We start from the raw sequence: 17671 nt of genomic DNA, 5'->3' as shown, positions 1-17671 counted from the left end.
GATTTGGCTTGAAAAGCACTGCCGTACTTATATGAACAGAAGATGGAAATTCTGTGTTTTTGTTTTAAGTGTCAAGGTAACAGCTCTGCTTCTCAACAATGTGAAGCATACAGAATCACAAAACTACGTTGAAAGTAAATTCAGAAGAGTATTGTGCCTACAGTTTCACATAAACTGGAAACGACAACTTATTATCAATTTCAATTCGTCATAAAGTTAAATTTATATGCGTAAATTTTGGCTATAAACGAAGATGCTGGTCTGCTAGCTTATTTCGTGGACAAACCACAAATCCCATGACCCCTCTGCGGCCCTTACCAGACGTGACGTCATGTGATGCAGCTCGCAGCTGCTCCTTGGTGGCTTTGTGCGACGCGACGCGGAGATGCTCGGGCCGAGGAGTCAACACAGGTAACGATAAACGTAAATCTTCCCCATTTCATTCAGACATACGGCTCCGTGTGTGGCCAGCGGGCTCACAGGGTGGTAGATATACAGTCTACGAAGCGCATTACAGGAGATGCTAACATTTGCAGCGCATTTAAACACAAACCAGTGAATTAGGCTAACTCAATGGACTCTCATTATATTTGTATCCTATTATTCAGAAGGAATTGTTTAAGAGGCGTGATATGTGACTGGTCCATGTTCGTGCTCTTGAAAGTGATAGTTATGATAGTCTGTTGAAGCTTCCAGTGGCTACAAGGGGCGAGAGTCTTTTTACTGAGATACAAATGATTAAAATTCAGTCATGATCTGTGCCCAGCTGTCACTATGTAGTTGAATGGGATAGCACTGCTTTGAACACTGATGAGGGAAAAGCTCATTATTTTCAGTGTAGTCAAACACATTTGAATCAAACATGTCGTTTTGTTTTCTAGACTCACAGACTCATACAGACAGTGCATTTGAGAAGCCAGGCTACAAGGTGTGATGCAGAGCCGGACCCAGGCATACACTGGGCCAATTCCTGTGGCCACAGCAACAGCAGAGGAACAACTGGACACTCAAACTGAAACTCAGCCTGCACAAAGTGAACCACATGCACAAGAGAGAAGACCCACCAGCCCTGCTGAGACTGCAACACCAGACACTCCACGGGAAAATGGGACAGAGGTACAGAGTACAGAAGCACAAGCAGGTGTGGCAATGACACAAAGAGAGCTGAATAAGCCTGCCGCTCAGTCACTAACTGAGCCCTCAGATAGCGCTACAGATACAGAGACGGACACTAGTTTAAAGCCAGGTGCCACCTCTGAACCTATACCTGATGAAAATACAAACTCTGAGTGTGATGGCTCAGGGTCAAAGACAAAAGATCAAGTGGTACGTGATGGGAGGAGATACGTTCCTTCTAAGAAAGCAATGGTGGATCCATTGAAGATGGACATGTCCACGGTCATTCCTCTCTCATGTAAGTATTTTACTGTTTTTTTGTGTGTGTCATTTTGTGTTATACTTACAGTCTAACCATCACTTTGTACATCAAAGTATTAGTAATCAATATTATTTAAAAAATAACTGTCTCTGTGGCGTCTGCACTGTTATTCACAAAGGTGATGTTATAACATCCTTTTTTAATAAAACTGTTCTACAAAATAAAAATCTCTATTTGGTTCTAGTGTACGGATACATTTTAAGTATGTTTACTCATGAACTTCTAGTTTCTTGTGTTTATTAGTAGCCAACAAGTACCACAGGTAGCTGTTGAACCACTGTTTAGACTGGGCCAGTAACACACTTTTTACATGTTTGACAGAGAAAGCAGTCTGTAAATGTTTTGTATAGTTTGTTCACTGGAGATTAAGTGTTAAATATAAAAGATGTGTTAACTTTGTCCTTCTCTCCTTGTAGCGTCTCAGCTCTCCATGCAGTGCCTTGAGTGCCACATCATCTTCAGCGATCCAAAGAGTAAAGAGCGTCATCTGAAGATGAGCCACCCAGCAGAATACGAGCAGCGCATACTGAGGCATGCTCTTTTTGCCTGTTACGTCTGTGAACGTCATTTCTCAAACTCCACGGAGCTCATGGTCCACCAAAAGGCCCACACAGAGAAGAAACCCTTCAGGTGTTTGATCTGTGACCTGGCCTTCAAAAAAATATCAGAGCTCACCCTTCATAAGAAAATTCACTATGGCCAGGACGGTTATCAGTGCACTGACTGTGGCAAAGCTTGCAAAACAATGACATTGTTGAAGTATCACCGACGCACACACACTGGAGAGAGGCCATATATTTGCAAGGAGTGTGGAAAGAGATTTGCCATGCCCAAAACTTTGCAGAAACATGAACTGTTACACCTGGAAGAGGGAGCTGAGGGAGATGAAGGAAATAACTCCGATAGAGCACAGGAGAAAAAAGATGATGGTGAGAACAATTACATGTTACAAATGGGTTTTCATGTCACATTGTCAAAAGAAACAAACTTAAATTCATACAAGTGTGAGTGTACAGCTGTACTATGTACTTTATTCTGATTGGCCCATCCTCTATTTCAATAGTTCTTGCATGGAAACAGTTATTGTGAATGTGCATGGATCTGATTACTGACACATTTTCGTTTAGACTGAAATCTGACATTTAATGAAAGTTTGTCTTGAAAATCATATCAATCACATCTGTTGAGGGGAATTATTTGACAGCTTTTCTGGAATCCAGTACACTAGGTCTATCAGTTTACTATGAATATAAGTACATAATTAATTAAAGCAGTGTAGTTCTTTTGATTTTGAAACTTTGGATGAAAATTGTATTGCAAACATTCAATACAATAAATAAGCAAACATTCTCATTTACAAGGATATTAGAGGCTCTTGTAGGATTTGAAGAAGAAAAATCTCTGAAAATCTGCATTTTTTGGACATTTTTGTTTGCTTGTGAGGTTGATACGGTTTTTATAACTAATCAACTTGAGTTGGTGTTTTGAGATTTTAAAGTTTATCATCTCCTATCCTTAAACATCATACAAACAGAGTAAACAATCATGTCTTTTAGTACCACAATGCAATAACTTTTCTTTATTTTTTTCAGGTGAATCTAAAAACTATCCCTGCTCTGTATGCAACACCACGTTCAAGAGTGCAAAGACACGGCAGCGTCACATGAAAACCAAACACATCTCCCCTGCTGCAGCCAATAGGAGTCTTCCTGCAGGACTCCAAAGAGAGCAAGGAACACCAGTTATTACACCAATTTCTATATCCCAGCCCACACTGCTGCAGCTGGAGGCCAGTGGACCTCTGCAAAAAGTGGATGCCAATATCGACACAGAACAGATCCGCAGACTTATTGAATCTTTGGGGAATGTGCAGAAGGTGAACCAAGTTGTCATACTGGGGCAGGTTCCCCCTCACGCACCACCGCTGGAAGTGCAGCAGATCTCACAAAGAACAGAAGGTGTGACTCTGAACCCCAATCCACCACAAATAGATTTTATGGGTCAGAAGAAGCCTGAATGTAAGACAGTTGAATTAGACTCTTTAAACAACCACTGTGACCCGATGGAACAAACAATTATACTGGAGCCTATTACGCCTGATGGACAGCTTGAAACAGCCCCTTTCTCGGAACTGGGCTCCCACATGGTAGCTGTTGAGAACCCAGAGCTGGGTCTTCATCAGACTGAGCAAACAGAGAGACATGAAGGAGAGGTGTCACCACAGATTCTTCAACAGCCAGATATTAGTGTGTTTCAGACAGATCCTATGGAGCACATGATTTGTCAAAATGAGCAAGACCTTGAGCAAACAGTCATATTAGAGCTTACCCCTGCCTTGATACCAACTGTGGAGCTGGAACAATTCCAAACTATGCCACAAAATGTTTTTCTCCCCTCCAATGGGCTAACATCTACTGAATCGGAGCAGAGTCCTGACCAGGCTCTTGATCAAATGGTAACTGATGCATCCATAACCAACCTGTCAATCCCACCTCTTCCTGTATCGTTGGATTTACTGCCTCCACAAAGAGATGAGCCTGACAATCCCGCTTGCCTTCTTGTCCCAGTGGATGTACCTGAACAAACTCCAAGTGAACCCAAAACACATCTCAAAGAGGAGGTGAGTTTGCAAATACACACAGCAAGTAAAGCTCTGACCCATTCCACCGTGGAAAAACCTGCACCCCTAGAGACAAAGGAAAATGCTGTTCAGAAAACATCTGAAGAAGAACCATCTGACCAAGAGCGGTCTCAACAAAGAACATCCAAACAAGATCGATCTGAAGAAACATCTTCAGAGAACCTGATACCAGAGCGCCAGGAGGATCAGGAGAAAGCGGGGAACCAGTCTGAAACAGTAGAGCCATCTGCTAAAGAAGAGGTCCAGTCACAACCAGAGGCCAAAAAGTTATCACAGATTTCAGAGTTACCTCTAAATGTAATGTCAGCTCAAGAGCTGGTGAAAGTACGGAAAAGAAAACCAGCAAGAGCATTTTACTTCCAAGGATCTTTATATGAGGATTTTTCAATACATGCAGCCCCCGTCAAACGCCAAAGAACTAAAAAGTCTCACCTTGTTGTTAAATTTGGCCCACAAAACAAAGATAAAAAGAACAAGAAGCAGAAAAAGCCATCTCAGCAGCACAGAAAAATACAGGAAGAGGTGTTAAGAGGTAAAACGCCAGCGATACATCTGTCAAAGAAAAAAGTACCATCACAAAAGAAGGAGATAAAAGGAAAAAAGGACAAGAAGGGAGGGCCTGCAGTTTCTGCTGCCACACTAAAGGCACCTGCTGCAAACCAGGAGCCACAGCTACAACAACACAAAGAGGATACAAGAAAAAACAAAAAGCAAAAAGGAGTAGGCAGGGACGATGTGACTAACGAAAGTGACACAGCATCACCAGTTTCTAAGAAGAAAAAAGTGAAAATTATCAAAAGGGATCCCAGAGAGCCCAAGGTTGCAAAAGTTGATAAGGTAAAGAAAATTTCGGCAAGAAAAGTAAAAGCCAAGTCGAAAACAAGCCCAGCTTCAGCAGTCCAAACTGGCCAACACGTAACAGAAGACTCTCTACTCCTACTGAAAGGTCACAAACAGCCGCAGCTGAAAGTTTACAAGTTAGACCCTTCAAAAGCATCTGGCAGTACTGTAGAGGATACACCAAATGATTCCCAATCAATGTTCGGACAGGATAAAGACAAACTCAAACATCCAACATGTATGCCTGTAAACTATCCCATATCAGAAGGTAAGAAAAAGGGAGGAAGACCCAATAAGAGCCAGAAAGTTCTCTCATTATTGTCTTCAAAAAAGGTTTCCCTTCAACCATCTGAGAGCCTGCCAACCAAGCCAAAGACCAGCAGGAAACGTAAAGCGTCATCAAAAGTAGAGACTGAGGGAGTGATTACTTCTTCGCATTCCAGGCGTGCCTTAGAGTGCCAAGATTGTGGCGAGAGATTCAGTGAAGTCTCGGCCCTTCAGAAGCACAAGACGACTGTTCATGTTGTAGAGAGTCCTGGTCTTACTTACACCAATGGGAACATCTTTGAGGGTGTCTCCAGGTTGGATCTTTACCATCTTCCTGAACAGCAGGATAAGGCTATCGGTTTGATGAATGCTTCTACGGGCTGGGACACTGAGCCTGAAATGGGAGAGACTGCATTAGAAGAGAGAGAGCGAAACGTCTCTTTCCCTGCTCTGATTCCATCACCATCCCTACCGATGCCACCTTTAGATGTTGAAATAGGTGCTTTTGAGGATAAAGCTAGCAGTACAGAACAATCAGACAATCATCCATTTTCTGAGCAAATAAAAAACAGTGACAGTCTACATATCCAGTCTGAACCGTCTTCAGAAACAGGTGATCCTCTGGCATCAGATTTGGACAAGCACGAGGATCATAGCTTGAAGAAAACAGAATCAGAAGCCCAAAGTTCTTTGGAGGAGGACATCAAGGAGGATTTGCTTATGGAGGTAGATTTAGTCACTGTAGGGGAGAAGAGTGAGAAAGATAACCCAGCATCCTTTGAGGACAAAATACTTCAAAATGAATCAGTAGGGTTAAGCAGTGACAAAATGCCTGAGCAAGTCACTGAAGACACAGCTGAGAAAACTTTCACTTCACAGACTGTTTCATGTTCCACTCATCAGGAGGAGATCAAAGAAGAAGAGGAAGAAGTCTTAGTCCAAAAGAAAAAAGAAGGGACAGGGAATGTGGTGAGGGGTGCTACAAAAAGCAGGGGTAGAGGAACAGGGCGTTCAAAGAGGGACATGGTCTCTAAGAAGCTTTCTGATGAAGTCACTGGATCAGGATCTGGAAAAGAACAGGATGAATGTCTGGTAGTTTATGAAAACCATCCCATCACCTCTGATTTAGAAATAACTGAAGATGGCACCAATACTGAAATCACAGAGGCCAAAAGTGTGACCACATCTGTCAGATCAGAGGAACCTCCTGAGAAGCTAGTCATGTCTGAAGCAGAATCAAATACTACAGGTGTAGAGAAGGTAATGAATGAAAGACCATATGACAGGGACAAGTCTCCAGTCGTCATTCTTGAGAGGGTGCTCACATCTACACCAAGAGCAGAGGCTGACATGGAGCTGCACCTAAAGCTAACGAAACAGGTGAGTAATAATGAATGGATGCAAAAATTGTGTTCATCAAAAGGATGTGAAGGACTGACTGTGAGTTCCCACTTGTCTTCTCAGGGTTTGGATAGTGCAGCTGAGAGAGAAGTGCAGGTCCTTGGGAGCCAGGAGATAAAGGTTGAGGAGGTCATCTCAGATCCATCACAGGCTGCACCACCGTCTCAAAACAGACCGAGTGCAAGCATGCAACCACAACACCACTGTGATGTGAGGACAGTCATGGTGAAAGAGGAGTGTAGCCTTGTGCTGAATGAGGCTCAGACCACACAGGGCAGCAGCATCCGCTGGAACGTGGAGCCCGTTCATGTAAACACCTCCAGTTCACGTAAGTGTAATTCAACTGCAATGACAAGTGCAATGATTTGCCTTTTCTTAAATATGTTTTTGGTGTTTGGCCTTCAGTTATAAACAGTGGAGATACAACAAGAGACTGTCACAGTACCCCTGAGTTCAACAGCAACCAGTGTATCTTCTACCCAGTGAAGGAGGAGGAGAGGGAGGTTCTTGTGGGTGCTGCTCCAACCAACAGTGAGAATCTAACCATAGGATCAACCAGCCATGTGCAGAGACCAGAGCATCAAGCAAAAGATAGTAATCTGAGTGAGTCATTGTACTTTAAAGTGATGTTTACCTCTAATCTAAAGTTAAACGAAAAGCTCTGTTTTAATTTTGAATATGCTACCAACAGATGGAGGCAGCCCGTCTGTAGCCGACTGCCAGGAGAAGAGTTTGAGACATTTGTCATCAGATACAGGAGACACAAACTATACAGATGGACATGGTCAGTCTCTTTTATTCAAAATAGCGTTGGCTTGCTCTACAACTTTGAAGCTGGTAACAAAAATAATAAAACGTGAAATAATTTTGTAAACTTTCAGCGGAGACTGACGCTGAATGGCAGTATCCTCCAGATGTGCAGGACTTTCTCCTCCAGAGTTCTGATGAAGAGGATGTGGGTGGTTTTGAATTGTCCGATCCTCAGCTCGACTCTGAAGCAGAAGTAATGGCTTATTTCCACAAGAACACAAACGACTCCCGGCAAGCAGATGAACCATCAGAGAAGTACAGTAAACTTTCATTTTTTTAGTGTACCAACATTCACAGTGTAAAGAACACATTTTACCACCACGTATTCCTGTGTTGATATTGTCATAGTTTAAAGGACATCGGTTGAACCATGACTGAGAGAAACTTAAAATCAGATAATCCAAAAACTCTTTTGGACATAAATGTTAAAACAAAATGAGCATTGTGAATTGTTTTGTTCTTGCATATAATGCTCAGTTATTCACACAGTTGCCTATTTTGTTTCTTCTTTAGTTCACCACCATCAGAGATCCACTCACAAGCACCAAGAGAGGAAGGAAGGACCAGAAAGCCCATTGATTACTTCTCCACTTATTTTAGCTGGGACACTTGGGTAGATATTGCAAGCTGCACAAATAAACTGTCAAACATGTCTACTCCCGTCACAGCCAGAGAGGTTGCACAGTTTGTTGGGATCCACATCGCGATGGGAACTTTGAAGGTTTGTGTTGTATTATGACTCTTTTCCCGAGTGCACTTGTCATTTTGTTTTTCAGATGAAAATCCACCATCAGCTCATTTGATGTCTCACTATTTTTCAGTTTCCCAGTCCAAAGCTCTACTGGGAGGACTTGACCAAAGTGCCGCTGATCGCTGATGCGATGCCACTCTCTCGATTCCTTGAGCTGTCTCGCATGTTGAAACTTGCCCATCCTGTGAAGAATCCTGTGGGGAGTGGTGCTCAAAAAGTGAGACAGAATATTGATTCACAACTACATAACAAACACTCAAGTAGGCAAGGGGAAACATCACCACCCAGTGATGAACAGAGAGGAGGGCACACACCAAATGACTTGACCAACTCAGAGACACAAATAGATCCCCTGTGGAAAGTACAGCCATTATTGTGTCGATTTAAAGCAGGGTGCCAGTCACTGAGACGGGACAGCAATTATGCAGTTGACCAATATCTGCTTCCTCTGACTGGGAAGACACACAGTAAGAAACTGTCTCTGCATTGCACTAAATTGATTGGATTTGGAGGTTTACTCCTGCATGTGGATTTTAAAATGGGTCTGAGTGGGAAAGAGGATGCTGTTGAAAAAATGGTTCCCAGGGGTAGTATGGTGTTTCTATGCAAACAGGAACTGTCCACCCCTGCCATGCTGGAGCGTCTGCTAGTTGCTGGGGTTCATGGTGCCGGCAGGGTGGGAGGCGCACGAGGGCAGATCGGAGATGAGTTTGTGAGCTCAGACGGAAAGCTGATGTTACGTAGATCACACTGTGGCTTCATACTCTCTACTGCAGGAAGTGGCCAGAAAAGCATGGCTTCACTCACTGACAACTTTGAGAAGGCCCAAATGTCCGCTCATCTCAACAGAAACCTGGTAAATCTGTACTCTATTCCACTGACTGCCTCTGCCCCGACCTGCTGGCCTCAAGCTGTGCTCTGGTACCTGACAGATCTGGCTTTGGTCAACTCCTGGCTCCTCTACAGGCAGGATCACAGGGCAGCATCCACATCCTTGTCTTTCATGGCCTTCAGGCTGGAGGTATCCAAAACTTTCATCCAGTCAAGCAGCTCTGATACCCAGGACTCTGTTCCATCTCACTCTCCCTTAGAGAAGGCACAAGCGGCACGTGAAACTTCCAATCCCAGCCTGGTGGAGGAGAGTCCTCTGCCAGATGCAGCCACACGGTATGATGGTTCAGGCCACTGGCCAGAACAACTTGGTGAGGGAGAAGGGGGAAGATGCCGTTTTGGGGGCTGTCAAAGAACAACCAGAGTGCTGTGCCTTAAGTGCTGTGTCTTTCTTTGTATCTCTCGCAACCACAACTGCTTTTTAAACTTCCACAATCAAGGAGATTTGGGAAAAAAGTAGCATCCACAACCATTTTTAATGTTAAAAAAACTCCAGCTGATAAAAGAAAATGTTTGCCATCCTGTTTCTGAAACTTTTCCACAATGCCTTCTGCTGTCTTTGATGTTGTTATAGGATATATTTGTGCTGCAGTGTAAAGAACATGCTTTATGATGTGTCTTATTTTTTCATAGAGCAACTTAAAACTCTTTGCCATCAAAGGAAATGTAAAAAAAATGCTTAAAGCCATGAACTTTTCTGTAAACTATGAATTTGGCATTCTATTTATCAAGTGTTTTTTAATGTTTTAATCCAGACCTCATTTACATTCCATAATGAGTCTGTTCTTTTTTATTTATAGATTTAAGGTAGCTGGACTTTACAACCAATAAAGAAAAACAAAACAAAAACAAAAGATGGTTTCTTTATTTTAATATTTGAAATTTGTCAACATATTTTTTGTGGAATATAATTTTCTTAAAAGAGACATTTAGACTGGTCACAGTAAGACCCATTGGCTATTTGCTTCATTGTCATATAATTTGATTTTTCAAGTAACCTGCATTCACAACTAAATTGTCATAATGAAGTTGCACAGTGGAAATTTATTCATAAATATTATAATGTTATAATGTTATAATGTTTTTAATTATTTACACTTACTTATTATGTACACCAAAGTTTTTCCATATCAACAAATAGAAGAGGGATTTTTTAAGGGAAATTTTGTGTCACCAGGTCTCTATTATTCGATTTGCCAGTCTATATTATATGTAAAGGTTAACAAGGAAATACCGTTTGTGTTGAACTGTTGTTGATATGATGCATAATGTGAAAAACCTTTATTTCAGGCTCAACAAAGTTGGAAACGGAGATCTTGATGAGATTTCGTGAGTGCGTGGGAGATGATGCCAAAACACTACGGAAAAATTACACGAGTAAACCAAGGTGCACAAAACCACTCTACGACATCCAAACTGAAAATAACCTTGTACTTTTAAATAAGTTGTTTTGGGTCACGTGACAGAAAGTAAACATAGATTCGGTTTGAAAAGAAGATGCGCTTATTTCAAATAAAACCCCTGTCCAAACCCGGCAATCTTTTTTTGTGTAGTTTGTTGATTAACAGTATTTTATATGTTACTTAAAAATACGGTGTAAAATGAAGGCTTTTAAAGACAAACTTGATAATATATTACTTTATGTGGTAATGTAGAACTATGGACAACATTTTCTTTATTGTTTCCGTCTTCCTAAGGGGACTCGATTCGCTTCTTAATCAGATAAACAACAATACTCAAGGGTTACCTGACATTTTCCTTTAAAAAATATATTATCATAAAAGAGTACAGACGAAGCCCCTCGGCAGCCATTTTAGCTGTAACAACGGCTACCACAACCTCTGAGTAGGAAGTGTCCGATCTATGTGTTGTGGTTCTGTAGGGTCAACTCTCTCAGCCAAACTAGCTTGAAAGAGCGGGTAGAGGTAACGTAAATGTTCACTTATTTTTTACATGTTACAAATCTGTTGTACTGTGTTGATAGAAAAGCGTGTGCATAATTATAATCGTAGCAAATGCACTTTATCACTTAACAATCATTGAACCCACAGAGCTGTGAAAAGGCATAGGAAGTATTCTTCTTATTTGAATGGCAGCCAGTGTTGTTAGCGCTAACCAGTAGCACGCTAGCAGGCGTTAGCTCACTCGAAACTGTATTATTTAAATTCTAATGATAGCTTTGTGCACGGATTTAAAACTTAGTAGTTACCAATGCTGTTAACGCCCCTCGTCAACCCGATAGAGCAGCTTAGGTTTCTAAATATGTTTTAGAAGGTCGGGTGCTTGTAAATCTGAGCCAGTTAGCTTAGCATTAGTTAGCGGCCTTGCAGACAGTAACGTAACGTCAGCCAAATTTAGCTGAAACTTGAGTGAATCATTTTGGGTAACTGGAGTAACGCTCTAACAACCCGGCGGCTGGATGCTTTGTTTGTGCTGTAGAGAAAACACTGTTTTGAACAGATGAAAAGCACTAACTGCTCAGTGGGATAAATTATGTTATTCAAGGATTTGATTATTGCAACATGTAGTGCATCAGATTGCTTCACGCGCCAGCTGCAGGTTTTATTTTCAAGTCTTTCAGATTTCATCCTATTAATTTCACATTGTTTTTAAACTATGCACAGCCAAACTGTGAGGGCTTGCTGAGTCTGCTCAGTGTACCGGGATGGACTCTGAGATTCTGAACATAGAGGAGATAGTGATGGGACGGGGTCTGCCAGATCCACCCCCAGAAGTCCCCACTGAGAAGCCAGCCGAACCCTACAAACCCATCACTCTGAATGGACCCCCGGCATCATCTGTTCAACCCTGTAAGTAGGACCATAGTTCAGACTTATGAATGAAATGTGTGTGTGTGTGTGTGTGTGTGTGTGTGTGTGTGTGTGTGTGTGCGCGCGCGCGCGCGCGCGGGGGGGGGGGGGGGGGGGGGGGGGGGGTTGGATATTTTTTGCACATGGTAAAATCTAGGGATGCACGATATTGGATTTTTGCTGATATCCGATATGCCGATATATCAAAACCCCTTTTGGCTGATACCGGTAATCACAAGTTTGTTGTTTTTTTTCACTGTAAAGAAAGCTAAGTCTATCCTGTACTGGAATTTATATGTTACTCTAATTGTGACGGTCTTATTTGTTTAAGAAATACACATAAAACAAGACAAAAAACATTTGATTTTACCATAAATAATAAATGTATTATTTTTTTTCAAACTCAAGACATTCAGTATTGAAATAAAGAAAAATCATTTCTTTAGATCACATGAAATTTAAATGTACAATGCATTTTTAAACATAACCAAGTTGCATTTGATTATTTTAGAGCTACTGTAACAACCTGGTGACAGACACAGAGCTCTGCAGTGCAAATAAATGAAGTGCTACATTTTATTTAAGGAGCTTATTTTTCAGATGGAAAATAATAATAATCCTAACTGAATAGCACCTTATCGGCTGTGCCTATCGGCAGAAATTTTCATATCTGCCAATACCGATTAACGTGTTTTTAAGCTTTTATCAGCCGATACCGATATTGTGCCGATAATATCGTGCAGCCCTAGTAAAATCTCCTTGTATTCCTTCAGACCAGCATGAGAATCTGCAGTGTTTCCAGTGCTTCATCACGTTCTGCAGTGCCAAAGCCAAGGAAAGGCATATGAAGAAAAGCCACAGGGAAGAGTACAAGCAACAGCTTCAGCAGGTAAGCATGACATGTAGAATAGACCGTCCTGTAAAATACCTTGAATTTGAATTGTATAAAAAGGTTTCAATGAAAATAGTTTGTGTAGCAGCTGATTGCTTTGCATGTGGTGGATATGTTTCACTGTACATAGGAAAGTATGAACAACAAGCAGAGACCACCATAAGATTAATTTTCTTGCTTTTGTTGATTTGTATCTTTAATTAAGGGCTGCACGATTATCGCAATCGCAATGTCAGCACATGCAATTACATAATCGCAAAAGAGGATATCGTAATCGCAATCGCAATGTCAGCACATGCAATTCAGATTTTTCTCCATGATAACCAAGCAAGTCTGTAGACTCATCATGACACAACTTTTTTTATTAAATCGCAAGCACAATCGCAATCGCAATATTGTCCACCTAATCGCAAATCACACCTTTTCCCCAGATCGTGCAGCACTACTTTAATTTGAATCTGTCTGTGTTGTGCTGTGTTTAACCCCTTTCTCAGCTTCTAACTCTCTGTCTCATTATATATACTTTTATTCTCTTACATTGCTGTCAATTCACTGATACTTTGACATTATAGACAAATTATTGTACATATGAATAAATATAGATTTTAAAATGGCTGTTAAAATTTCACACACTTCATGACCATTGTAAATTAAAAAAAAATGTAATAAGCTTGGTTTTGACATGTAGAATACATATAATCTTTTGTTTTTTTACATTGTCCCTTGTTTTCTTTTCTACTTCACAGGGCAACACTTTGTTTACCTGCTATGTCTGTGATCGGACATTTCTGTCATCTGAGGAACTGACACAGCACCAGCCCACACACAGCAAAGATGACAAGCCCTTCAAATGCGTTCACTGCAAGGAGAGCTTTAAAACCTTCTCTGAAGTGAGTCAGATGTTTTGTTTCATGTATTAAAGGTTGTCACTGTCAGAATTTAAGTCCAACAGTACAAGTGCCTATCAATTATTGAGCACAATGTATTTTACATGACATTATTTGTTTCTTTGTACTTCCCACCTTTGCAGCTCACAGCCCACAGAAGACAGGTGTGTCCAGAAAAACAGCTGGTATGTAAAGATTGCAATGAAACCTTCAGAAGTGCTGGACTGCTGCGTACTCATCGCCTCACTCAGCATCCACGTCCAGATGTAGAACCTGCAGAACAGCCAGAAGACCCTTCAAAGACCTATCGCTGTAAGAAGTGTGGCCAGAGCTTTGAAACAGAGCCAGAGCTGATTGAACACCAGGAAAAGAATCCCGAAGGTCAGCATTGCAATGGTGCCCCACCTGTCAAGAAACGTGGGCGACCTGCCAAAACCGAAGACCCCGCAGGCACTGAGAAAAAGGGAAAGCGGAAAAAGAAGGATGAGACAGAAGCATCTGAGGAGGAAGTGAAGCCAAGCAACACATCAGAGTCAGCTGCCCCTCCCACAGAGGAAAAGGGAAAAGCAGGTGCAGCGAAACGTGGCCGTCCTACTAAAGCTGCCTCAAAATCAGAAACAGAAGAAAAGAAGAGTCCTGAGGACGACAGTCCGGCCTCCACAAAGGAGAAAAAAACAAAAGTGGAACCTGCTCCACCACGTCAGCACCCTTGTCCCGAATGTGACCTCACATTTTCTGCCTTGGTCCAGCTCCGGGCCCACAAGAAGGAGAAACACACCCCACGGAAAGCCCACCCCTGTGAAGAATGTGAGGAGAGCTTTGCCCGTCCTGAGCAGCTGGACGCCCATATGTCACGAGCTCACGTTTTGGGTCGCTTTGCCTGTGCTACCTGTGGGAAGAGCTTTGGCCGTGAGCGCACCTTAAAAGCTCACGAGAAAAGTCACCCAGAGGAGAAGCCTGAAAACCCAAGTGCCAAGAGATAATTAAGACTTGGGGACCTCTCAGAAAATGTATGTTTTTTTTGGGGATTTTAGTCATGAATTGTCTTTTTCTTTTCTTTTAACATTGGAGATCTGATGCTCCAGAGGATGCTCTCAAATGAGTTTGTAATGGTTTTGACAATGTTTTAGCAAGCTTTGAGTTTAAAGTTGAGTTTTCATCATGAGCGGTTGAATCTATGGACAAATAGACCCATATCTTGGATTAACTAACCAAATGTAGTTGAATCTACCTATAACAACCTTTGTCACAAAGTTTTCTTTTTTTTTGTAAAAAAAAAAACAAAAACAAAACATTTTGAGTAACTTTTAAAATAATTTGTTTCATTTTTTTAAAGTGTGAACTGCGTGGTGTGAATTTAATTTTTCTGTTTTAAGTTGCACAGCTCCTTTTGTGGTTAACATTTTTTGTTTGTTTTTTATGATTTTTTTTTCAACTGATTGGTAAATTCACATTCGAAGCTGATTAGATATCTAGTAGAGATACAACATTTGAATGTTTAGACAGTTTGTAAAAAGAAAAACATAATGTACAGCTTCTGGCTCCTTTTTTTACACTGTGTTTCTTTCTAAATTATGTCCAATTGAAGAAAAGTTTTAACATGATTAAGTTCTGGTTACAGTTTATTTCAGCCAATTGCTTCAGATCAATGTGGAGTGTTTGGCTTGTGTGCAGAAATGACCTATTATAATCCTGATTTGTCTTACAGTAAAATTTCCTCCTTTATTTTTTCACATATTAAAACAATATTTAATGTCTTGGACATTTCTTAAGTGGAACTCATGGCTCTTTAATGCCTGTAAGTCCGTTAGGGAACTGTATATATCATGTGTTATTCACTGATCTGATTGTCTTTCTCTCCCAATTGCAATGTGTCTGGACACTGCAAAAAATGTAATAAAAAAACAAGCTTTCCCAAGGGAGGCTGCCGAGGAAACAACCTCATGTTTTTGTTTTTGTTGTCACTGGAATTCTACATGAAAAATGCATTTTTTCAAAGGCTTGATTACTTTATTTGAACATAGAGTGGATTTCAAATGGTCAAAATATGGATTGGCAGATGTATAATTATTACAGATTTGTGGGTGGGTGGTGCTTTGATTATGTTGGTAATACGAACTTAGCCTTTGTTCTGGGACATGACTAGTTACGATAATGCACAACTCGAGCTGTAACTCAGATTTATACTGTTCAAGCAGTGAGGTACTCATGCACTTATGTGTTAGTGTATCTCTCACTTTTATGGGGCTCAAGGAGAGATTGTGAAGATAATCAATGTGTGGTTTTAAGAGGTAAAAACTGCTTGGAAGCAAAAAGACACTTATTTTGGATCTTGAGCTTAACACAGACGCATACTACTGAAATAGCAAAAAAAATGCACATGCAGCACTTGCATGTTTAGCTTTTTTTTTCTATCTTTATTATACATATACGAAACAAACCAAAGGTCAATCTTGTCATTTCATTTATTAATATGCAAAGAGATTGCCAGGTGAAACATATTCACCAGTCAGGGGTGAAATTGTAGTAACAATAAAACATCAGAAAGTTAAATTGGAAAAATAAGGAAAACAAAATAAAAAAAATAAGGTAGGAAAGGGAAGAGAACAATATATTTCAGCCAGGAATTCTTTTTAAATATTTTCAATTTTTAATTTCGCTGATTTTAAGCTACATTTTAAATTAATTTCTAGAGAAAACAAATGGGAAGGCATAGAATAATGTTGCAGCATGATTTCTCAAATGTGTTTTTTAATATCCCACCTAAACCTTTATGCTTCACGAATATTATCCTGAAATGGGTGGATTTTGCTATAGCATTTAAAGACATTAGCCCAGAATGTTTTCACACTGTGGCGCGAGAGAAAAAAGGTCTTTGAACTCAACTTCATTTTCACAAACAGTGCATAATTAGTCTTCATATTAGATATGTGCACATACTGTTTTTATAAGACTTAAAGTCCTGTAATAAGTATCAAATTTAATAGTGATGTCAATCTTTGGTTTGCTTTTTTAGCGGGGACATATTTGGTGAGTTTAATAAAGTCTGACATTAAGTGAATGAAATTCTGTTTGTTACAGATGTGTTTATTATTTACAAGTTTACCTTCATATCTATAAAGTTACTTGTAAACCACGTGTTCCCCTTATGAGCAGCATAAAATACTTGGTTGTATAACAAGGGTCTTCAACCTGTGGCTCTAGAGCCTCATGCAGCTCTTTGACTTATTTGCAGGGGCTCCTTGTAGCTTTAAAAAAAATATTGGAATAAATAATTTTTATTTTTCTTACAGAGGGTATTAATGATTAAAGACACCGACACTAAATAAATTCATTGTTAAAAATTTGTTGAACTAAATATTCATCACCACTTTTATTAATAAAGCTTTCAAGATTTTTTTTTTTTAAATTAAGAAATTTTTGCATTTTTTTTATTTCATTTTTTTTAGTCATTTTTCAGATTTGAAAAAAAAAGTGGATTTTTGGTAGATTTAGTTTGATTAGATTCCTGAATTTCTGCAAATTTGGCAAAATTATTCAAATTCAATTTTTTAAAACTTTTGCAATTTTTTTCAATTTTTCAAAAATTAGCAAATTTTTGGAATAATGATTTTTTGGGGGCAGATTTAGGAAATTTTGGCAAATTTTTGAAGTTTCGATTTTTTTTTTTTTTTGACACTTATCAAAATTTCATACATTTTGCATATTTATGTAATTTATACCTTATTTTTCCTTTTAAAGAATTTGCCCTTTTTTCGAATTAAAAAACGTAGACATCAAAAAAAAAAAAAGGAAAACAAACCTCTTGTTCAGTTAATTTTATCCTTACACTTTTTTTTACTATGTTTTTAATTTTATACACTTTTTTGTCTTTATTGTGAAGATAAAACAGATTTTGTGGCTCCTGAATGACTTTAATCCAGGTGAGCTGAGGAAAAATGGCTCATGTGAAAGTAAAGGTTGCAGACCCCTGCTGTATAACTTGGTCATCTTGATAAATCCCTCCTCTACTGTTGTCATACCACTACGAGGCGCTAGGTGTG

General features: G+C 40.0%; 2 protein-coding genes across 2 annotated transcripts; both read left to right on the top strand.

The window, feature by feature from the left end:
- Window positions 1–299: 299 nt before the first annotated feature.
- On the top strand, window positions 300–9840 carry znf576.1 (zinc finger protein 576, tandem duplicate 1). The gene is made up of 10 exons (XM_074683392.1): window positions 300–411; window positions 882–1414; window positions 1855–2367; window positions 3031–6566; window positions 6651–6915; window positions 6993–7190; window positions 7279–7371; window positions 7469–7652; window positions 7911–8118; window positions 8219–9840. The coding sequence occupies exons 2-10, from the start codon at window positions 934–936 to the stop codon at window positions 9497–9499; spliced, it is 6759 nt and encodes a 2252-aa protein (XP_074539493.1). The 5' UTR covers window positions 300–411; window positions 882–933; the 3' UTR covers window positions 9500–9840.
- A 1011-nt stretch (window positions 9841–10851) lies between these two features.
- Window positions 10852–15579, top strand: znf576.2 (zinc finger protein 576, tandem duplicate 2). Its single transcript, XM_074682598.1, has 5 exons — window positions 10852–10964; window positions 11664–11849; window positions 12623–12738; window positions 13488–13631; window positions 13772–15579. The coding sequence occupies exons 2-5, from the start codon at window positions 11705–11707 to the stop codon at window positions 14609–14611; spliced, it is 1245 nt and encodes a 414-aa protein (XP_074538699.1). The 5' UTR covers window positions 10852–10964; window positions 11664–11704; the 3' UTR covers window positions 14612–15579.
- The last annotated feature ends 2092 nt before the right edge of the window (window positions 15580–17671 follow it).

This window comes from Halichoeres trimaculatus, unplaced genomic scaffold (assembly GCF_033239565.1).
Source record: "Halichoeres trimaculatus isolate MK-OKI-2021-1 unplaced genomic scaffold, fHalTri1.1 fHalTri1_scaffold_12, whole genome shotgun sequence".
Classification (NCBI taxonomy): Eukaryota; Metazoa; Chordata; class Actinopteri; order Labriformes; family Labridae; genus Halichoeres; species Halichoeres trimaculatus.
This window is presented reverse-complemented; position numbering and strand designations above follow the sequence as displayed.